Source organism: Prinia subflava, chromosome 6 (genome assembly GCF_021018805.1).
Source record: "Prinia subflava isolate CZ2003 ecotype Zambia chromosome 6, Cam_Psub_1.2, whole genome shotgun sequence".
Lineage (NCBI taxonomy): Eukaryota > Metazoa > Chordata > Aves > Passeriformes > Cisticolidae > Prinia > Prinia subflava.
Window position 1 is genome coordinate 20,646,519 of NC_086252.1, and position 23,941 is coordinate 20,670,459.

The window sequence follows — 23,941 nt, forward strand, 5'->3', positions numbered from 1 at the left end:
ACTGAGGCTGACTGAAACTGCACAGAATCTGAACTGATATTTTTAACAGAAACAACCAGGTTTTTGTCTTAATTTCAATTTCATTTGCTTTCTAATTCTTTAAAACAGTCAGCCTCAGAGTTTCAGTCAATTGCATGAAGAACTCATTTACATAGCCTGTATATTCCTCCATTTAATTACGTCAAATTTTCTCTCCCACATTAAGGATCAAAATTAGGTCTTTTTAATGTGAAAGTTACATACATATATTTACAAAAGAAATTTGGGATTGAAAGTTTTAGTGTTTTGTAACAGTTGAATCCTTGAAAGAGGAACAGGATAATAATGAGGAGCATAGGAATTGCATAAAGTAGTTACTAGCTTATGATGCCTATCTTCACCAAACCCCACATCTAAGATGATCTAAGATGATGCATCAGAATGGAGACATTAAAATTACTACTGAAATAAAATAGTGGTCTATTTTTGTTTACTGTTACAGTACCAAGTGTTGTGTATTGGAATAGAATACTGGTAAAGGTTTGGAGCAAGAGGCATCAAAAAGAAAATAAAATTAACTATTTTCTTTAGATGTAGTGTACATGTATAGAGAGCATGAATTGAAAGCTCTTCATTTGAGGAGCAGTGCTTTGGAATGTATGCCATTCATTCCCGTTCATATTTTCAAATTATTTTTCAGGAATGATGAAACTTATTGGTAGCTTTTCCTTTGGAAAATGCTTTAAGACTGTGTTTTTGTGGTTTTTTTTGAAGCTGTGCACAGTATTTAGTAGTGTGTTGGAGATGTTTACATTGCATTTTAGCTTAGTTAATTATTTAATATTATAATAAAAATCTGCCTCTGTTTGCAGGCTTGAAGACAATTGTTGGCGCCTTAATCCAGTCTGTGAAGAAGCTCTCAGATGTGATGATCCTGACTGTATTTTGCCTGAGTGTATTTGCACTGATAGGACTGCAGCTGTTCATGGGCAACTTGAAGAATAAATGCCTGTTCTTGCCATCAGAAAATACAACAGCTTTTGAAAAATATGTACTTCCATACTTTAATGGTACAGAATTTGACTGGGCAGCGTACATTAATGAAGAAAGTAAGAAACACTGTTGTAACTTGGTAAAATTTTTGTATATAAACCAACACACAATCACAAGATAACTGTTTTATACTGCAGAATAAAGATAAAAAACCAATTAAATTGGATGGCAAAGAATGAGAATTTGTATATATTACATCCCAAACTCATGCTGATGTGATTTCTCCTTCCGTTAACTGCACTTAGAAATGTATGTAGAGGCTTAGATTAGTTTTAGAATGACAGAATCATGCAGGTTGGACAGGATCTCCACAGTCCAGACCAACTGCTGCTGAGCTGTAGGTTCAGTTAGAGCAGACTGCTCAATCCCTTTGTTCCAGTCAAGTTTTTAGTCTCTCTAAGGATTGACATGCCACAGGTTTGTCTGGGCAGCACGTGCCAGCATTTGACCAGTCTCAGAGAAACTTTCTGGAATAACATTTCAGAATTTCCTATGCACAAACTTCTATTAGTTTTCTCTTATCTTTCCAGAGTACACTCCTGAGATGAGTCAGGCTCCATCTTCATTACAGTCTTTCTTGTCATACTTGTAGGTAGAGTGAAGATGTTCATGCATCCCTCCCTCCCAGCCTACTCCCTTCCTAGTCTTCTCAAGACCAAACAAAACCAATTCTTTTAGGCTCTTTTTGTGTCTGTAGGGCATAAAGAAGACAGAGAAGCACTAGATAATTATGAGAGCCTAGTTAAGATGTGCTTTTATTGTTAGTAGAAGTAACAAACCAATTAGTTTCACTTATAATACAACTCCCCAGGCAGGCTGAGATCCTAGTAGGAAAAGAGATGGTATTCAGCTTTAGGATTTCTTGCTTGAGACTGAAAAATAAATTTTTATCCAGATATTTTCCAGCAGGCTTAATTCTGTAAACTGAAGAGACAACATCCAGGCTGGTTCAGAAACATGCAGATGCTTATGTGTTATATTTCTGTCTTTTTAAGTGATAGCATGAGTAATGTTATAATACACAATGAGCTGTGAGATGCAGTATAATAACCTCTCTAATTACCAAAAATCGGTTTTCCTGTGTGGGTTTGTACTAGAAGTGGATTTACAGGGCACTGCTTATTGATTAATTGTAAAAGTAGTGTATATAAGTAAAAACAAATTTATAGGATAATGGATGCTAACTTTCCTCCTCAGTGACTCTCACAAAAAGTAAAGGAATATAAAGTTATAGGCTGAGTTTTGATGAACCAGATTTTCTCCTATTTTTAACCCTGGACATTAAAGTTGTTTGCTGTTTTCTGCATTTTTGGATTATTATTCTATAGGTCTGAATTGTTGAAATTCTGTGACCGTGTTTTCTGTGAAATGTATCATTTTAGCTAGTTTATGTACCTAAAAAGGGATGGAGTGAAAATGGATTGGTGAGGTGGGGCTTTTGGGCAATTTTGGTTGGTAGTTTACATGCTGCAGAACATTTGTGAATTCTCACTTCAGATACAGATTACACAGTACATAGATTCTCTATTTCCAGTTTACACTAGGTGGCAGTCTCAAAGAAATAAAAATTCCCAGAGTATCAGTTGCATTTCGTGCTACATGTTTTGTCTTTTTTGGGAGTCTACAGAGTGCTGATGCAGACAAGGCTGTTTGGTCTGGTTGTGTTCGTATTCCTCCTTTCTTATATAACTATTCTTAATCATTTGTATCATGAATTGTCAGCTGCAGTATAAATACTCAGTTTGAATGGTAGATTTTGGCATCACTGTATTTAAATGCTCAGTTTAGAATCCTCCTATGTTCAGATATTATGGGCTATTTCTGACTATTTAAATACAGTAGGTTTTTACCCTATGAAAACCAAAACCTTTTTCAGCTTGGAAGGTACATCGAGATCATCAGGTGAGAATGACAACAGATTGATTTAGTTGAGATAAGAGTACTTTTCCAGATTTTTGTCTCTTTTCCAGATCTCAGTGCCCAGCTAGCTTCATGGTAAAAGGTTTCTCCTTATATCTAGTCAGAACCTCTCTTGTTGTAATTATGCCTGCTATCTGTCATTCTTCTGCCATGCACAGTTGAGAGGAACCTGTCTCTGTCCCCTCGATAACTTCCTTGTAGTTACTGGATGCTTTCTGCCAACTCCCCCCAGTGCCTTCGCTTTGCCGGGCTGAACATGTGCAGGTTCCTTGTCCTCTCAGCACATGGGGAGTGCTCCAGCCCCCTCATGACCTTGGTGACCCAGTGCCCCACTTTATCCATGTCTGCTGGCACTGTGGTGCCCAGCCTGGACTCAGTACTCTGGGTGTGGTCTAATGAGTGCACAGCTGAGGGGGCAGTCACTTCCCTCACTCTGTGAGCTGGCTTTCTGTTCCTGCTGCCCTTCTTGAGTGCCGGGGCACTGCTGACAGCCTCTCCTGGCTCTCTGTCCTGCCAAATTCCCAGTACATTTTCTGCAGAGCTGTTGTCAGCCAGTCAGTTCCCAGCCTGTCTCACTGCAAGGGCCTCTTCCTTCCCAGATACACAGCTGCCTTTGTCTTTGCTGAATTTTACATGTCTCCTGTCAGCCTGTTTCTCCAGTTTGCTTAGGTCCCACTGAATGGGGTCTACCCTCACTCTTATAAACTTCTTCAGTAATTCATTATTATCTTTCTCACTGTATTATTTTTCTATTTTTATTTTTATTTTAAGGATGGCACAATTGTTAATCATTAATAACAATATGTATTTCTCTTTTTTTGAAGGCTACCACTGTGTAATTAAAAGAACAATTCTGTGGAGTAGTTTATAGTACAACAGCTGGTAGAACATTGTAATTGGAACACCTGTCTTCTTTTTAAATGCTGCCTTCATATTTTCCCAGGATGTGAAATAGTCACAGGATGTGCTCTGACTTCAAAACTGCCAGAAAGCCATTATAATAAGTTCCATTTAAAGGGAGATAGGCTTTGTCTGATTCCAATGTACTTACTGAATAAGAGTTTAAGTTTTGTATTTTTTATCTCTTATCTATTTTGGAAAGGTATTCAGTGTGCAGTGACTCAAGAAAAGAATATATGATTTATGTTCTAATCAGTGTTCTAGGATTTTATTTTTGCAATGTGTTTTTATTTTGTTGCCCAGAGAGATTGTGGATGCCACATCCCTGGAAGCGTTCAAGGCCAGGTTGCATGGGGCCCCAATCTATTAAATGGCATTCCTGCCCATGGCAGGGGTTTTGGAAACAGATGATCTTTGAGGTCACTTCCAATCCAAGAAATTGTATGATTCTGCCAGTATTTGAACCCACTGTTGGGAAAGCATTAATGGGAGATTATCAACATTCAAAACAAGATGACTTGAACATAGGTTCATCCTCACCAAAATAAACCCAGACAAAACTCCTTTCATTTGTAAATATTACTTCATTACTTCTTTTTCCTTTTTTTTTTTTTTTTTTCCCTTTAGGTCATTTCTATCGCTTAGAAGGAGCACAGGATTTTCTGCTTTGTGGCAATAGCTCAGATGCAGGGTAAGGTACACTGAAAATTACATACTATCTGTCTAAACAACATGTCAGAGATATCAATCTAAACTTTAAAAAGCTAATCGGGTTACCTAACATCACAGTCAATAACAATATGGTCATTGTTCTTAGTAGCTAGACACTTATATGAGTAAAAATATTAAACGACAAAATACTTTGCTGGAAATTTCTTCAAAAGTTCATATGTAGCTAGAAAATTCCATTTAGCAGGTAGACCTTGTGTTATCAATGACATAACATTATTTATCATGTGTTCCCTGCCATTTCTCAACCCTAAGGAAGGCATGAAGCACTGAGACTCATGATCAGATTTTGGGAAGACATCTTTAGGCTTCCTCTATCTGGCAGCTGCATGGCAGTGTCTTGCTCTCTTTCTATGACTGCTTTTGTAATAAAATCACATAATTCTGTTTGCTTATGAATTATCAGTCCATCCCTTGGTTTTGGTTGGTAACAGCTTTAAAACACACATAGTCAAACTATTTTTGTAAACATTTATATGTAACTGTGTAATTTTTGTAAACTTATATATGTAACTGTGAGATAATTTTATGTATGTGTATGAATGCACATCAAATAGACATACATGAAAAGAAATCTTCTAATTGAAACAGTGTGTTTACACTTGAAATCAAGATTGTGTCACCTGCTCTCAAAAACAGTATGAAAAAATTTCACAAGATAAAAATAGCCTTGTGCTGGTATTTGCTCTTGAAAAATTGATAGAATTTCCTAGTTAGGCTCACAGATGTGAAGAAGCCAAGAAATCTGGTAGCCAAACTCAATGACAGACAAAGTTCAGCATAAAATGTGTGCTATCTCTTTTCTGCATGGAAATATCCACCTATTGAAATCTCTCTGTTAAGTACATATATTATTTTCATTTAGGAGATAGCTGCAGAGGTAATATCAAACTGTTGATAATGAACTTTATTTTGTTTAAAATTGTGAAAGGAAATAGGAAATATTGGAATTACTTGTTTGCTCTCTCTGGATTGCTCTTTATATAACACACTTTTAATTTCCTCACTAATTTTTGGATTGTTTTAAGCCATGAATAGCAGCACACACTCCACAGATGAAGCTTCATAAGAAGCTCAAGAAATAATAACTTAAAAAAAGAGATGTTATATGAAATTTGTGTATGGATTTTTTTGCCTCTTTTTATTTTTTCCTTCTCCTAGTAAATGCCCAGAAGAGTTTGTCTGTGTGAAAGCTGGTAAAAACCCCAACTATGGATATACTAGCTTTGATACGTTCAGTTGGGCTTTCTTGTCACTGTTTCGACTGATGACACAGGACTATTGGGAAAATCTTTATCAGTTGGTGAGTATATTTCAAAAATCGTGGTTAGTGTATTACTGGCCCCAAATCAATAATGGAAAGGCCATTCTTATTTATATTACATACTGTTGCTATTAGCTATTAAAATTTATCAAAGGAAGCAAATTCAGTTGAAAAACTAAGCAGACATGGACACTTCATACAGATTCTCCCATGATTTCTAAAGAGGCACATAAGGGGTTTTCTGATCCTTAATTTAATTTTTACTAGCCTCATGCTAGTTTCAAAAACGTCAATATTGAGTTTAAATTGTAAAAAGACTTCATAACAGCAAAACCTGAACCTTAATTTCAGTATCCTTAATCCTATTTTTTATAACTTAGAATGCATGACTTGATATAAATTAACTTTCTTACAGTAGTTTTTCATTATATGGTGTGTGCGAATATTTTAATTATAATAAATACTATCTTCTAATTATCTAATCAATTGTGCCATTTTTAATTAATTTGATTATTTCAAAGGGAAAGCGTGCTAATACATGGTAAGCATTCTAAGCCTCCAACCTGTGATATGTGACTTCATTAATAACTCTGATCCCACATATTTTTCAAGATTATTAGGCATTGAAAGAGATTTGTCACAAAGCAGAATGATCCTTAGGCATGTTTTTCACATACAAGAATGCCCCTTTTTTTTATTAATTTGTAATTCAGAAAACTTGTATGATTTTACTACAGGAGGAAAACCAACAAAGTATTTTGCACTTTTCAAAGTCGTTAATGCTTATGAACTGTAGAACTGATGCATTTCTTCACCAACTGGTTGATTTCTCCTCTTATAGACACTACGGGCTGCTGGAAAATCGTACATGATATTTTTTGTTGTGGTGATTTTTCTGGGTTCCTTCTATTTGATTAACTTGATTTTGGCTGTGGTTGCCATGGCCTATGAAGAGCAAAATCAGGCAACTATTGTTGAAGCAGAGCAGAGGGAGGCAGACCTTAAGCTAAAGCTTGAACAACTGCGGAAGCAGCAAGAAGAAGCTCAGGTATTTTCTAGCCTTAGTGGGCTCCTTTGCATGTTAAAAGAAAACAATTGAATTCACATATTTTAAAAAATCCATTCTTTAAAGTACCTCAAAAATACTTTAGACTGCTTTTTCTATGCTTCTTTATTACGAAGTGTTAATGAATGTCTGAACTGAGAACAAAGAGTAATCTCCAAATCAGAATAACAATTTTAAATAAATCTCTCATATCTTGGAGTAGTATCTAGTAAACTGTCATGATGATTTTTCTCCCCTTAGAAATAATTTCAATACTTTTCAAACCATGATTAGAGTGGAAAATACTGGCATCTATAGATTTCTGATTCATTTTTTACTAGTTGTGCAGCTACCAGTGAACCAAAGACTGGAGGAAGCTACTTAAAATAAAAGTTAGGATTAGTTTATTAAATTAATACAGACTGAAGTGTGACTTTGTTTAGCTCTTTTGTTTGCTGTTGTGTTCAGTCTAATTAATAAATCCATTAATTTTCAAATATTTTCTAATGTACTTTGTGGCTTCAGAAGATGCGGGCTGACTTCATGATACGGATGCAAAATAGAAGTCAATTCGAATTCCATTCATATACAGAATTTCATTTGTAGTTTTGCACAAATCCAACTATGCTATTTACTAGAAGTAATTTGATACAAATCTTAGTAATAAGGGCTATATCCTTCTTAAAAATGATGTGATTTATAAAGCATCTTGTTAAATAATTGCTGTGGCAGGCAATAGCAGCAGCAGCAGAGATGACTGAGTACAGCTGTGAAAGTGGGAATGCTGCACCCTCAGATAGTTCTTCAGATGCATCCAAGCTTAGCTCAAAAAGTGCCAAAGAAAGGAGAAATAGAAGGAAGAAAAGAAGGCAGAGAGAGCTCTCTGGAGAAGAGGATGACATGAAAGATGAGAAGCTTCCAAAATCTGAATCAGATGGCAGTATCAAAAGGAAAGACTTCCATTTTTCTTTTGATGGAAACAAACTAACTTATGGGAAGCCACTTACATCACCCCACCAGGTACTGTGAGTAATTCAATTGCCATTTTCAGATTTTGTGAGATTACTGTCCTATCCAATAAACTTCACTGCAACTTTGTGATGTAAGGTAACAAAGGAAGAATAGTGTAGCATTCTCTTAAATACCAACTTACTATTGGTATTATTTTCTAGAGTGTACCTTAAAAAAGTGTTTTGTTCTCTCTCACTTTATTAATTGGGACCTTAACATGCGCAGCAGCATTGCATTTTCCTAGTTAATCTGAAATAGAAATGCCTTCTTAATTCATAAAAGCAAAATTTTAAGTATAATGTATGAAACTTAGAAGACTAAAGGTACTGATAGCTTTTAATGTAATGCATGGTCTATGTGGATCATTTGAGTTCATGGAAATCTTGGGTTTTCTCTTTAAAGCAGAGATTGAAACTTCTATGGGTTTATACATGTTATTTTTTTTCTCTCCAGTTATTGGTTTAGGTGCACTGTAAATTTACCCATTCAGTTCATTTTCACCTACAATGCATCTTTGAGATCAGCCCAAGGCAGTGTGTTAAAGATAACACTGATAAATTCCTGGGGAATATAAATCATTATTGTTTTTCTTATACACTGACATGCATTTTGTATACTTATAATCTTCAGACTATCGTTTTTTATGTTTCCTTTGCAGTCTTTGCTGAGTGTTCATGGCTCCCTGTTTTCTCCCAGGCCTAGTAGCAGATCAAGTTTTTTCAATTTTAGAGACTACAGAAGAGAGAGAGGATCTGAAAATGACTTTGCTGACGATGAGCACAGCACGTTTGAGGATAATTTGAGCAGAAGAGGTTCTCTGTTTCTGCCGCGCAGGCACGGGGAACGGCGCAGCAGTAACATTAGCCAGGGCAGTAGGTCATCCAGGATGCTGACAGTCTTCCCAATCAATGGGAAGATGCACAGTACTGTGGATTGCAATGGAGTGGTTTCCTTGGTGGATGGACCTCCAGGTCTGTTGACCCCTACTGGACAACTTCTGCCAGAGGTGATAATAGATAAACCAACGACTGATGGCAGTGTAAGAAAGTTATAAATTACTCCAGGTTTCATGACCTTTATTTATTGCGTAGAAAATGTTTCGATGAAATTATTCCTTTGAAAATGGACGGGAAGTTGTGAATGCTTTTGCAGATCTTACTGTAATGAAATGGGTTTGAATTGATTTGGTCAAAAGTGAGAGGCTAAAGCATGAAAGAGAAGGAAGTAGCAAGGGTTTACATACCTGAAAGCAAGGATATGCATACATCTGCTTAATGAATCAGATTAGTAATGTTCCATGGCTGTTTTAGAGCCCAGAATAGGATGTTCAACTCTTCAGCTTCCTGTACATTATTAGATTACTTAATTTTTTTTCTTTATGGTTTTAGCCTCCTTTTAAGCGTATTTTCTGATTCTCTGTCAGTAATATGTTCATTTTGCTTTTCTCCCTTGTTCACACATTGGGTATTGTGCAAATATAGCATAGTCTTTAAGATTATGTTGATATTTTAAAAGTTCTGAAAGCATTTATTCCTCCTGGGTTTCAAAGACTATCTGAGTTGCTCACAGCCTGGGATCAGGGTATAATTAAAAAACCACAAAACCCCCAAAACAGCAAAACATAATAATTCTGCTTGGTTTTTCTTTTTGCCTCAGTCTGCTTCAGGAATGGAGCAGAGAAATCTGCATGTTTTTTCGTAAAAATGTCATTTTACTGAAACAGAAATTTCTATATGGGTCACAGCACATGCAAGTACATCAGCCAGCTTTCTTGCAGTTATCAGCCGGATGCCTTCCAGTTATAATCTTCTTGCAGTTTATTATACTTTTATTTTCATGCATTTATTTAATGTATTTTTAAAAAATCTACCCATCCTTATGCATTCAAAACTTCTTCATAAGTCAGGTGTGCTCAGTACTAAAGTTATAACACAGCTTTCATTTTTAAAAATAAAATCATGTAAAACAAGCATTCATTCGTGGGATCAGTAAAGTCAGTAAATAACCGATGCTGTTTCTTCAGTTGAAATGCATAAAATAAATGAGAGTTGATAACAATTCAATTTACAATATATAATTTAAATGAGTTTTGAATGAGTATAGAGATCAAAACTATTCTTTGAAACTTACTTTTATGGAATAGTTATTGCTGCAGAATCTTCCTACCATTAATCACTTGTTAGAAGTATCTTGTGAACGAAATAGTTTAGAACGGAAATATTGGTACACAAAGTATAGAACTGAGAACGGGAAAATTTTTTTACCCAACTTCTGCTGGTCTTGCTTTGTTTTCTTGGCTGTAGCCCCCTGCAGAATTTCTTGGTTTCTGAAGTGGAGTTATGTTATTTGAGTATAATTCCATGGAAATATGGGAACTAAGTATCCAAATGTTTTTGTTAATGTTTTATAAGTATTAATAGTATTAGGAGGTATATGTTGAAAATAATAATTTTAAAAACATCACAGTATTTCTAAAGTTGAATTTAATACACATACCTTTTTTTTCTTTCTTTGTTTTTTTTATAGAGCACTACCACAGAAATAGAAATAAGAAACAGACGTACAAGCTCGTATCAAATACCAATGGAGCTGCTGGAGGGTCCCGATTTAAGGGAAAGGGCCATGAGTCTAGCTGATGTTATCACAAATAGAATGGAAGGTGTGCTATCACTGTAGATATTTGAACTTTCTTTCTTTACATAGTTTTAGACTTGCTTTAAGCTATTATATCACAGTGCAAATACAGAAGAGAAAAAATACGTATCCATTTCAAATACATAAATTGAGTAACAAGAAAAAAATGCGTGTACATAGTGAAAAAAGAAAAGAAGGAATCTAATAAGCAGGCTGATGTAAAAAACTCATTATAATTAAAACAGATAATATGTATGTGTTTTATGCTAGTTATTTATGCTTAACAATGCAGTTATTGGAAGAAATGCCTTGTGATACATTTTGTACTAACTATACCATAAAAATATTGGAGAAAATTAAAGGCCAGGCTTTAATTAATAAGGAGAAGAAAATTTGTACAAGGATTCCTTGGAACAGTGGAATGACTACTAGTGAAAATCATGAAAAAAAGCTTGAATAATTTTCAAAACCCTATTAATGTTATTTTTTCCTGAAAATAAGTATTTAGACATTTAAGAGGACTTTGAAGTAAAGTTTTACTGATCCCTAATCATAAGCATAGTTTTTATGGCTTCTTTGGGTTTGTTTAAACAAGACCATTATTAAAAATAGACAAGTTTTTAAATTAGTTGCTCAGAACACCTGAGGTTTTCCTTTTGGTCTTCTAAAACGTTTTATGTCAGAAACAATAAATTAAGTTCCTGGAAATCTGAGGATGTTCCTCCAAGTGTCCTTAGTGGTTCTAGGTGTAAAGATTAAAACCTGAAAAAGCAGATAAAAAATTATCTTCACTTTCTCCAAAACTTGCTAGAAATTTCTCTTTTTCTCCAGAACTTGAAGGATCCAGACGAAAATGTCCACCGTGCTGGGATAAGTTTGCCCGCACTTTCTTAATTTGGGATTGTTGTGAGCCCTGGTTAAAAGTGAAGAGTGTAGTTGAATTTATTGTAATGGATCCATTTGTTGATCTGGCTGTCACTGTTTGCATAGTTTTAAACACACTATTTATGGCCATGGAACATTATCCAATGACGAAACATTTTGAAACTGTACTTACAGTAGGAAATCTGGTAAGTCCTTTAATCTATAACATTTTATACAGTTGGAACCTGGTTTCTCTTTCGAATAGAATTGCTTTTATTGTTTTTATTGTCCTCCTAGAACATAAATGTTAAAGGTTTAATTGTACTAAAAATAGTCTAAAATACCATTTGGAATATGTTGTATATAAAAGTATTTGAGAGATGTTGTATCTTAAAATTTGATTTTTGTATTACAACTTCTTCCATAGAGTTTCCAAAAAACCAGCACTTGAATTACATGAAAGAAATCTGACTTGTTTTTGGTTAGTATTACAAAAAGAAGTAGGAGCTGAATTAGATCCTTTTTAGTGTAGTGTAGTATAGTGTTTATTGATAACCCAACAAAAGAGCTGAATGCTATTTTGGATTATTATTTTTCACTGCTATTTCTGTGTGTAGATTTTTTATTTCCTTAAAGACCATTTATTTGATTAGACCATAAGAATTTGGAATGTGTGACCTATTCTGAATCTCTTGATTCAGCTGAGTTTTGTTCCTTAGTGATCACAGTCTGTGGGTCGAGTTTGGTGAGGTAGCTTTGTTTGGTTTATAACAGCAATAATACAGATATGTTATTCTTCTTAACCTATGCTTATTCTAAGTAGTTATTCTGGTGATTATGATGTAGAAAAATAATAAAACAATTTGATTATTAGACTATGTGAAATTCTAATGCAAGTTGGTAACATACTCAGACTTAAGTACAGAGTTAATGTGTCAACATTTAAATTGTATGCTGGTATTTTCAGTCAACACAGATACAGTTCAGTGTTTTCACCTCAACCTGGAATTAGCGATCATTATCTGTGGCAGATAAATATCTCATGTTGCTGCTTAAAATATATGTAGGATGTTTTTGAGGAAGAGATAGGGAAGACAGGTGAGGATCAGAGGTTGTGTCAGAGGGCTGTCTTGTGATCACGTGTGTATGGACACAATGCTTTTTTCCCAGGAAACTCCCATTTCTACCTTTCCTATGTAAGGGAGTAATTTAGGATGTGTGAGTGTAAGTGTTCCTTCATGCCAAGAATTTGTGTGTGCTCCCAGTCAGCCAATATGCCACTATGCCACTGGTATACTTTCAGCACTTGCTTTCTTCCTTTTTGGACTCTAGCCCTACTTTTTAAAGACTGTAAAATGGTTCTGATTTTCTTGAACTCTTTTTCATCTTTCTTGTAAAAGGTAGTAATTTATGCAGTTTTATAGATACTGGTTATCATATATCAGTAAATACAATGAATTTATTTCAGAGGTGTTTTTTGCCTTCTGCTTCAGATGATGTCAGAGGCATTCAGAGTCAGAAAGGAGTTTACTTCAAATGCAAGCCTTGTCACAATTGACCTTTTTTTTGGCAGTTAGAGAAGATAAGCTTACTTGTGAGTTCTTATATAGACTTCATTAATAGTACATCACTCCAATTTATGACCAATCCATGTTTTCCCGCACACCTTTGTTGAAGCAGCTTCCATTCTAACAAGAGCAAGTGTATTATCTTGGTGGGGAAAGTTCCTGGAATTGGATGGATGGTAGATATAAGGAGGAAGCAAGGCCTGTTAGCAATAGCTTATTCTTCAGTAGACACTAAATGTATCTTAGCTTTAACTGATGTTACATATTTATGCTACAGCTCATTTTGATGTTGCCACTTACCTTCTCTGTGAGGTTCAACCTGTGATAATTTTGCTTACTAACAATCCTGCTGTAAGAGGGATATTATTTCTTACTACAGTTGTTCCTTATCTGCTAGTTTGACTTCTTCATATTCATCCATAAAGTAACAATAAATTTTTTTTCTTCAGGTTTTCACTGGAATTTTTGCAGCAGAAATGGTTCTCAAGATAATTGCCATGCATCCTTTCTATTATTTCCAAGTTGGCTGGAATATTTTTGATAGTTTTATAGTTACTCTTAGTTTGGTGGAGCTTTTTTTGTCAAAAGTGGATGGATTATCCGTTCTCCGATCATTCAGATTGGTAAACAATATGTCTGCATTAATTAATGAATTATGTTTGTATTTCAACTCTATCCATATAAATAAGACACCTTCTAGCATTAGGTATACTTTTTAGTAAGTAATACAGGATATTTCTGCAGGCATGTCTTAAAAATTATTTATCATTGAATACTGTGTGCCATTTTATTGTTCAGAAGCAAATATTCTTTCAAGAAAAAGAGCTGTAATTTTACTGTAATTGTTTAAACATTAATGGGTAAAGCTCAGTGAAATGTAAAATATGTTTAGTGTATATTGAGAAGAAGAAAACATTTGTAGTCTTGCTGACTTTCATATCTGGAAATAGCAAGAAGGGTAGAGGTGTTCTTTTAAAGTGGAGGAATTATAAAATTCATGGGTTTAATAAATTTTAAGAAGATTGATTTTTCTTTTCCCCTTAGCAAAAAAAAAAATCTTTATTTTATTAGAAAAATATTTTTATTTTAATTTGTTTCTACATGTAATGTCCAAAGTGTATAACATGTTCAGAATCCACTGTGAACAAATACAACCAGTGTGCTGTTTCTTTCATGTGGAAAAGAATAAATGTGCTAAAAAAACTGAACAAAAAAAGGCCAAAACCCCAAAAATAACCCAAAACAAAAACATACACATACACACACACACACACACACAAAAAAAAAAAAAAAAAAAAAAAAAAAAAAAAAAAAAAAAAAAAAAAAGGAGGAAAATCTAAAATTTATGTTTTAAAAGTGTGGGTTTCATGAAATGTTGTGAAAGTCATGGTTGTTGGAATCATGTTGAGGTTTCTTCGTTTTGCTGTTGCTGAGAGTCACTAGTTTGTAATACACTGTCATGTTTACAGCATTTTTGTAACTACTGCAAATAATGCCTGTATATTTTTTTTTTCCAGTTGCGAGTTTTCAAATTGGCAAAATCTTGGCCAACACTAAATATGCTGATGAAGATTATTGGCAACTCCGTGGGGGCTCTGGGGAACCTGACCCTGGTGCTGGCCATCATTGTGTTCATTTTTGCTGTGGTTGGGATGCAGCTGTTTGGGAAAAGCTACAAGGAATGCGTCTGCAAGATCTCCAGTAACTGTGAACTTCCTCGCTGGCACATGCATGACTTCTTCCACTCTTTCCTGATTGTATTCCGAGTGCTGTGTGGAGAATGGATAGAAACCATGTGGGAGTGCATGGAGGTTGCTGGCCAAACCATGTGCCTTATTGTTTTCATGATGGTCATGGTGATTGGAAACCTAGTGGTATGTAACCAAAATAATTTTACAGTTAATTTAGAATATGAAAGGTAAGAGACCCACTAATTAATTATAAAAGTATTACTAGATGTGATTTTTAAATATAATTTTTATTATGTTGGATTTTTTTTATGAGTATGGGTTTTGAAATGGAGTTTTCTGTTTGTTAGATTTCAAATCCTATCTAGAGTCCTCAGCTTGGAGGATGACCCCCCTCAGGGCCCACAGTGCAGTTCAGAGGATGTGGATGAGATCGTGCCACACCGAGTGTTCAGGGTATTGTGGACTACTCCTGGTTACCTGGAGAGGGAGAGAAGAGCAAAGGCACCCCCAGTGTTGGACTTCCAGGGTGGAAGTTTCCTATTTGCAGAAGAGGCTGTAGCAGGGCCATTTCTCCCTAACCAATTAAGTCATTGCTTCCAGTCACACATAGGCAGGTTATCAGGCCTTTTTAAAAAACTTTTTCTGATCTCTCCTGTCTAAATGCCTGCAATTGCACTCTTAAGACTCTGAAATGTATGCCATTTTGAGACCTGCTTGCTGCACAGCCAGCATTTTACACAAATGGAGTAAGGAAACTTGAATTAGAAGGAAGTTTTTATGCAGAAAAAAAACCAGATCCAATTACTTCAGTTTTTCTTTTGCTTCTTCACATTTTTGCTTCCTATTTTGTAAATAATAAGCATCTTTCTATAGATGCTTCTAACATGGCCTGTATTATATCTGCTTTTTTCTTTTTCAGAGGAAAGCATCAGGTTTGTGCTAGTTTGTATGAGTATAAAATTCTCTTTTAAATGTTTTATGTCTTTTAACTCGCCAGTATTTAAGACATTCATTGCTCTGCCTATTGCTCTGCTTTTCTCATTCCTTCTGTTGTTCTACATCTCTGCTTTAAAGAACTGTCAGTAGCAGGAGATTTTAAATTAGCCACCTTGGAAGTGTTCTTTAGGAATAAAGTTTCTAGAGAAGACTAAGGTAAGTATCTTTAAACCAAGCCAGCACTGCTTCTAGTTGCACAGCCACTTGCTTCAGGATTTTCTATAAATCTATTGTCTTACAGTGAGGAGATTTTCTATAAATCTATTGTCTTACAGTGAGGAGAACTGTGAAGTTGTTTGATTAAACACCATAACTAGTTTTCTAAACCAGGAGATTGAACATTGTGCAATGAAGTATCTACCTATGTGAATATTTCCACAGTGTTTACTATATTCTGATTTTATTCCATAGCTCCAGGAAAACTTTTTATGTGAGAAGACATCCCTGCTGTATGTTCAGGGCTGTTTTATCCATTTGTCTTTCTGTGTTCCCAACACTTTTTTTTTTTATTTTATTTAATTTTTTTTTATTTTAATATCATCCAAGCTGATAGAAGAGCTGATCTGAAGATTTTAAGAGCTGGTACTCTGCTGCTTTGGCATTTGAGTTCCTGGTAACCTCTGGGCTTTTATAACTGATATGTTTTATGTTTCCTCTTGCTGTGGGAAAAGGATGACTTGGGGTTAAAAGACAGGGTGCATTCCTCATTTTTTATGTCACATACAAAAAAATGTTTGTGTGAGTTTGGACCAGCACATAGAAAATGTGTTTTCTCCACAGATCAAAGTGCTTCAGTTTGCCTGAAAAGTAAACATGTTGAATCTGTTCAGACAGTACCAAAGAATCATTAATTTCTGACCTTCTACAAACATAAGCAATGTAAAGCCACAAAATCTCCTTTGCTGAGGTGTAGGGAAGGCCTTGTGCTTAAATTGCATTTGCATTTTATTTACTGTGTACTTCCAGAATCGTATAGTGTAAATGCAAACACAAAGCTTGTGTTCATAATGGGCTCCTAAGAAGCAAGTGAATGAAAAATGAAAAAAAAATCAGCTCTGTTTTCTTTGCTTTTTTTTTTTTTTAATTAGGTACTGAATCTTTTTCTGGCCTTGCTGCTGAGTTCATTTAGTTCAGACAACCTTGCTGCTACAGAAGATAATAATGAAATGAACAACTTGCAGATTGCTGTTGCAAGAATTCAGAAGGGAATAGATTATGTGAAGAAAAGAGCAGGTGAATGTGTCCGAAAGTCTTGTTTGGGAAAACAAACTGCTATAAATCAAAGGACAGCAACAGATCAGTTGAATGATGAGAGAAATCGCATTTCCAACTGTACTGTCACTGAACCAAGGATAGATACGAACTATGACAAAAACGAAAATGGAATGGCCACTGTTGTAGGTGGCAATGATTATACATCATTCATAAACAACCCAAGCCTTACTGTCACAGTACCAATAGCTGCTGGAGAATCTGATTTTGAACATCTGAATACAGAAGAGTTTAGCAGTGACTCAGATTTGGATGACAGCAAGGAGGTAAAATTTAAATATTTTATATTTTGAATGAACGAATTATACTAACTGTGTTGTTTCATGGTGTAATTCTTCCTGCTTAGAAATGCAATTGTAACTCAAGATTCTTGGACTGTACAGAGAGTCAATAATCTGAAGTAGGAAAGTGGAGTTCTAGAGAGTAAGAAATCCTGGAAGAACTGTGTAAATTTATGTGAACCCATTTATAAAGATGTTTGAAAAGCAAACTTTACCAAATTGTTAGTTGAATAGAGAAATAAGTATGTATGTACAGAATAAACAGTGTGAAAAGACTGGGGTTTTTGTAATTGTAATGTTTCTGTGAACTACGAACGTGAGTAAACTGCTATTTAAAAAAATTAGAGAAGATATTAATAAAGAATATTAATACTCTTTAAGGAAAATCAGCATTACTTTTACTGGATAAACTTAACAGAGGTGCTGACTCAAGCTAATAAGAGCAGTAACAACAGTTTTCATGTTCTGAAGTGAAAATGATGGGAGAAAGCCAAGGACCAATGTTTGTATTATAAGGTGAATGTATCAACTAAAAATTCAGGGAAAAAAAATAGAACTATTGAATGAAAAAATATTAATTTCTTACTTGTTTTTGGGAGTTTTAAACCAGTCACTTCTAAGACAACTGCTGGATTTTAAACTGGGTCAGCTCTAGGACTGTAGTCATTTGTCAGCAGCTTCAGTCTGAGGGGAAATGCAAAATCATGGATTTCGGCAGGATTTTGAAAGAGACTAAAAATTCAGATTGCAATCTGTGGCTCGAGCCGACTGTGTCTGGTATCACCACCTCTGGCACCTGAAGACACGAGGACATAAATAGAATATCTTCGCTTGTGCAGACAGCTGTACTCCAGTCTGGATTGCTTTGGTTTTTGGGGGGCGGGTTGTGTGTGCTTGGTTTTGGGGCATTCAGTTGATGAATCTGAGACATTTCTGATTGATTGTGGGCTTTTTAGGTTTTCAGGTGTTTTGTTTCGAACTGGCAGTTAATTTGCCAGTATTACTTCCAAAGTTTAGAAAGTAAGTTTCTTCCAGTGAGGTGTAGTGGAATTTAGAAAGGTGTGAAAACATACTCTTTGTGTGTTCCTTTTATTGCAGAGTACAGTAGTATTACACTTATTTTTGTTATTTCAATAGCTTGTTTCCTGATCCTTGATTTGTTCCATGATTTTACTTTTTGAAGATTGTGTTACTGCAGATACTACATTGACCACTCAATTGAGAAGACTGTAGATTCGTTGAGAAGCTTCTTTAAAGCAAATCAAACAGTATTAGTAACCTGTTTAAAATATTAACTGCTTTATCTAATGAAGCTATAATGTTTGTTGAATAGCTACTACAACTTTTGCATATTATTAACCTGACTGAAGGATACTGGATTTCCTAGTGTTTTAATAAAATTTGGTTTTGTGGAAGGAATATTTAATAAATCCGGGTAATTTAATTTTAAATCTACCACTTGCCTGGAAATTAGCCTTCAGCTGAAGACATCTATTCTTCAGTATTGTATATTTTAGAATTGAGTGACAGAATCTGTGCCTTCTTACCTCTGATATTCAAGATGATACATAAGCACTAGCTGTTTATAAGATACTGTTAACTAATATCATTTTTGACTTGCTCAGGTATGGAAAACTGGCAACCACAGGAGATACATAAGCTAACACAACCCAGCATCCCCCCCTACCAATTTTACGTACACTTGTTCAAAGTCAGTAGGGAAATTGTCTTTCATCTTGTAGATTAGTTCAGCTCTTCGCTTCAGACTTCCCCTTTAAATGGAGCAGTTGATGTTGGAGTTGTTACATGGCTACATTGTTTGATGAATCCTTGACATTGCTAAGAAGTGAAATCAGATTTATACCAGAAGACAATTGACAAATGAACCTTACAGGTTTATTACTAAGCATGAGGTTTTGGTTTTTATTGCTATGTCTGCTACAATCCATAATGCACCTTAAACTATATGAATTTAAAAAAAAAAATCATTCAGTTAAATATTCAAAGATGCTGGGAAAAAATTTCTTATGCAGAAATTTCTGTGTTTAACATGGTATGATTTACTTTTTGTTTTGCCTGCAGCTTTTTCCTAAAAGAAAGAACCTAGATGTGTCTTATTTATCGTCTAGTGAAGACCATGAATAACCTTGAAAATGAAATGCAAGGAGAAATATATTTCTGTTATTTTAAATGTTTAGTTAATACCACTTAAATGATACCTAAGCTGAAATACCCACACTGTGGGTGTCACTGTATGTCTTTTTTGTTTGGGTCTTTCTTTTCTTTTTTTCTTTTTCTGAGGAGGATTTGAGGGTGAAGGAATTTTTGGTGGTGGTTTGGTTGTTTGTTTGTGGGGTGTTATTTATATTCAGGCCCAAGTTCAGTATACATCTATGAACTGCAGGTGTTCTGCCGATCTTACCTTTTCCGTTATATATTTGGCTATGCTTAAAGCTCTAATCCACACCTAAAATGCTATGTTTTACAAATGTGTGACATATCTAGAGAACACATATTTTACGTAAGTAGGAATCCACGCTTCTGTTTCCAGTACTCAAACAATTTCAAGGGTACCATATTTTAATTTCATTGCGTACCATTCTTCTCACAGGACTAAAATCCAGCTGGATCAGTCAAGACTGGTGCTTTTAAACCAGGCAGAGCAACGTGTCAGCATGTTTACACAGGTTACCTAAACAAATCATACATATTTGATCACTTCTGAGATTGGTTGGCCTGCATGCTATACTCAGCTACAATACCTTTTTTCCCATATGTTGCAATGTAGTGGGAACACGCGCAGCCGCTCTGTAAGCTGAGTCCCATGACTCACATCACAGCATGACTCAGGGCAACACCAACATGTTCTTCTCTCCTTGTTACATCTTTGGTATTTTCTGTACTATTTTGTGGCATAACCTGCATGCTTTGTAAGTTTTATTATTGTTAACTGAATGATTAGGCGTCAGCACTTATCAAGATTAGAAGAGGTGAACAACCTATGATTTTATAACAGTGGAAAGGTTGTCCTCTCTCAATATTTTCTGTTCATCTGTTGTACCATGTTTTTAGCTGTCATGTAATTATGAACATTTTCTGATCACATTCATTTGACCAATGCCTCTGTAATATTACATATATACAGTTACTTCTATGCTAAAATGTTTATATCTTTGATATAAATTGTTTTGTGTTTGTTCACAACATTTTTGTAATTCACATTTCAGTTTTTCCATAGAAGAGAAGCTAAAATATAGTATGAAAGATACATGCCTAGGAACAATCAAATCTAGTTTTTATGCATATGCATAGTTTCTTTGAATATGGATGTACATATGTTACATTATGTCACATATATGTTACATTTTAGTCATGAAGTTTATACATGTCTACAAAGTTGGATATAGGGAATCATTTATGTAAGTTTTGTTCTTCATCATAAATAATTGTTTCTTAGTGAACTTAATCCATTTGCTTTATTTTTATAAAGACAAACATAAAGCATTAATCAAAATTTCTATGCAGGTGTCTAAATAAATCTGGATGGTTTAAAACGATATAAACAATGATGTTCAAACAAGAAAGTAATATCAAATAGGAAAACTCGGATAAGGGTAAAATTAAGTCAATTTTTTTAAAGACAAAATAGGAACTACTACACTGCCAAACCTCTAAATTCAGAAACTCTAGAACCCTAAAACTCACAAAGTTTTTTATTTAGCTAAATTGTACCAAGCTATGCATTTTTTATTCCTGATGATCTCTTGTCAGTGGTTTGATAGTTCTACTCTTTACTGTTTAGGAATCATTGAGATAATGCTTTTACAAATACAATTTTTTTTGTATGGTTGGTGTGGAATCTTGCATTATAGTCCATGTAGTCTTTTGCACTGTATTATATATTGAAAGTATTTAGGTCTTTTTTTGTGTCCGAGGGCACGGTAAACTGTTAAAAAGGAATAGAAAAATATCTTTCTAGAGATTTTTTGAAGCTATTTTTGAAAAGGCACTTTGGTAGGAAAGAGTGGAATGTGGTAAAATCCCATCCTAGTGGTCCCAGTTATGAGGGAGTGAGTCTTATTTGAGGGATAATCATTATGTGACACTGCTCCTAACTCAGGCTTCTGCTTGCATGAGTCTGGACAAGCGAAGAGCAGCGTGCAAACCAGTAAACTGGGAGCTTCCAATTGTTTGACTGAAAAATGCACCAATCTTTTTCATTTGGATGCCACTTCATCTTACTTCCCTCCCCTGCATAATAAGGCAATGCTTTTTTTTAATGCATTTAATGCAGTTAATGCATTTAATCCAGTGCTTAGTGTACATACAGCGTGGCCTTCTTACCTCTGTTTAGTGAACTGAACAGCAGCTAAGGGCCCTGCAACTTGAAAGATGAGCATTTCTGTCTTTCCTAAGAGTCCTCTTCCTGGAGTGATTCCCCAGATCAGTTACACTTCTGCAAAGACTTCTGTTGGAAATAGCAAAGAAACTAGCTTGCTAATGTTTAATTAGAGGGAGAAACTCTTCTATGCATATTGATTTTTTATGAACACTTTTTATGTTGTTGTTGTTTGACACCTGCATCTTAGTGAAAAGTATGAGCCCCTCACATAAAAAAGAGAACCAATGTTTAATTAAATGTGTAACTCTTCAAGCAGTAGGATTATCCTCTACACCATCTGTGGAAGAAAGAGGAAACCAGACCACCTCATTTATATCAAAATAGTTTATGGAATCTCTAGTTTTATTTCTAGTGTAAAGAAAATTGACTTTTGTAATTAAAAATAAGTTTTAAAAAGCTCTAATCTCAGATTCTTCTACCATGAAATATATAACTTCATTCTAAACACATTAATTCTTTTCAGTTCCTTTTGTGTTTGTGGTTGTTCATCTTTTATACTTTCATTTGAATTAGTGTCGTCTGCCCAAACGGTGTACTTAGCTTACAGTTCAGATTACTCAGGGTACTTCACATTGCTTTAAATTTTTATTAGTAATATGACACAAAACTTCTTTATTCTTAAAATGTATATATTTTAAAACTAATGATTTGACTTACTTAATTTCATATTTTAGTTTACTCACCACCACTGCAACATTTTGCAATATATATGCTATGTCATGGAATGATGAAAGCAACATAATAATGGAATTGTGGAGGGCATATTGTGCTATCCCTGGGTTAAGTAGAAGTAATGATAGGAAAAGTTGTTTTCTGTGAATATTGCTATTTTAAAATTATGTTGCTGAAAAAGAAGAGACATGTTTACTGTTAACATGAGTAATATGGGAGCTCTACTCCAGATAATCAGTTTGTAAAGTAATAGCAAAGTAAGAAATGTAACAAAACCATTTTAATGAAAGTTAATGCAGAATGCTAGGTTACTTATTGTTATCATATTGTCTGTCTTCTTTCACAAACACAAAAAAAAAAAAACTTGTCCTTTTAGAGTTTACAATTGAGGTGTAAATACAACTTGGATAGTAATTTGTCTGCATTTCTCTCTCTGAAATATCTCTTAATCATAAAAATTTAACTAAATTAGTAAAAGTGGTGTCGATTTGACAAAACCAAGGGTTTTTTATAAAACGTGCTTACATCATTCCCTACAGACATTTACTTGTGTGACTTCATTACTGATGTTATATACTTCTTGATAGTAACACTGTAAAATGTCAGAGAATGCTGTGACCAAAACTACTCTGATTTAGTTTGGTACTCATACCTAATTAAAGTGTACAGGACACCACATCTTCCATTAAAATCTCCAGATCTCTGCCATACACAGGCTGATTAAAAAATAGTATATTAAGGCTTATTCTTGTATTGGATGGGGGGTTTTGTGTGTGTGTGTGTGTTTGCTTTTATGTTTGGGGATCGTTTTAATAATGTGACTTATGTAATATTAATTATTTTTTAAAAAACCCAAAATTTATTTCTGGGTGTTGACTGTACAGGTATGTGTACCAGAGTAATGGGTAGTTTCAGAATGCACAATGTACTACATATGTGCATTGGCAAAAAAGAATGCAAATTAATGCCAGTTGAAATGTATAAGAAAGTAATGGTAGAAAGCAAAATAAATAGAATATATATCAGCAAATCAACTTGCTAACAGTTAACTTTCTACAAATTCTGAAATTCCATGCTCTGCAATCTCTAGATAGAAGGTGGACGATTTATGCACATTTCAACAGCATTGACTGCTACATGTGGGTGTTTTTTTGTATTTTTGGTGAAAATTATTGTTCTTATTACTTGCACATGGTGTTGCATGTTTAGTTCATTACACTTCTAACAATATAAATATTAATAAAGTAAAAATGTAATTGAATTTTGTTTTCAGAAGCTAGATTTTTCCAGCTCATCAGAAGGAAGTACAGTTAATTTAGCTGTTTTTGGAGAAGAAAAAAGTGAAACTGAATCAGAAAAAGCATCAGAACTACAGGCATGCTTTACAGAAGGTATGGAAATGAAATTTGGATCTAGCAATTACATTTTGCTTGTTTACAATAAACATTGGCAGTTCAAGGGAGGTATTTGCTACAGCAGTCCTGGATCCTAGTTCATCGAGTCTTAGGGTATGATAATTTTACCTGTTGTATATAGCAATACTGATATCTAGGAAGTACTGTTTGTTAAAGCAAAGTTCAGTATGTGTGTATTTTATAATTTATAATATTTTAAAATAATCACTAGGCACAATTCTAGAAACTTATTCTCAGCAGACAGT

General features: G+C 34.6%; 1 protein-coding gene across 2 annotated transcripts in view; it reads left to right on the forward strand.

Moving 5' to 3' along the window:
• The window catches only part of LOC134552179 (sodium channel protein type 2 subunit alpha-like), a 66,478-nt gene that overhangs the window by 24,534 nt on the left and 18,003 nt on the right, over positions 1-23,941 (forward strand). For both annotated transcript variants that reach the window (XM_063400573.1, XM_063400572.1), the window contains 12 exons: positions 852-1,088; positions 4,480-4,543; positions 5,743-5,884; positions 6,687-6,893; positions 7,623-7,910; positions 8,560-8,940; positions 10,428-10,560; positions 11,367-11,605; positions 13,417-13,590; positions 14,485-14,841; positions 16,743-17,192; positions 23,555-23,672. In XM_063400573.1, coding sequence (XP_063256643.1) covers positions 852-1,088; positions 4,480-4,543; positions 5,743-5,884; positions 6,687-6,893; positions 7,623-7,910; positions 8,560-8,940; positions 10,428-10,560; positions 11,367-11,605; positions 13,417-13,590; positions 14,485-14,841; positions 16,743-17,192; positions 23,555-23,672 — 2,790 coding nt within the window. The remainder of the gene's footprint in view (positions 1-851; positions 1,089-4,479; positions 4,544-5,742; positions 5,885-6,686; positions 6,894-7,622; positions 7,911-8,559; positions 8,941-10,427; positions 10,561-11,366; positions 11,606-13,416; positions 13,591-14,484; positions 14,842-16,742; positions 17,193-23,554; positions 23,673-23,941) is intronic.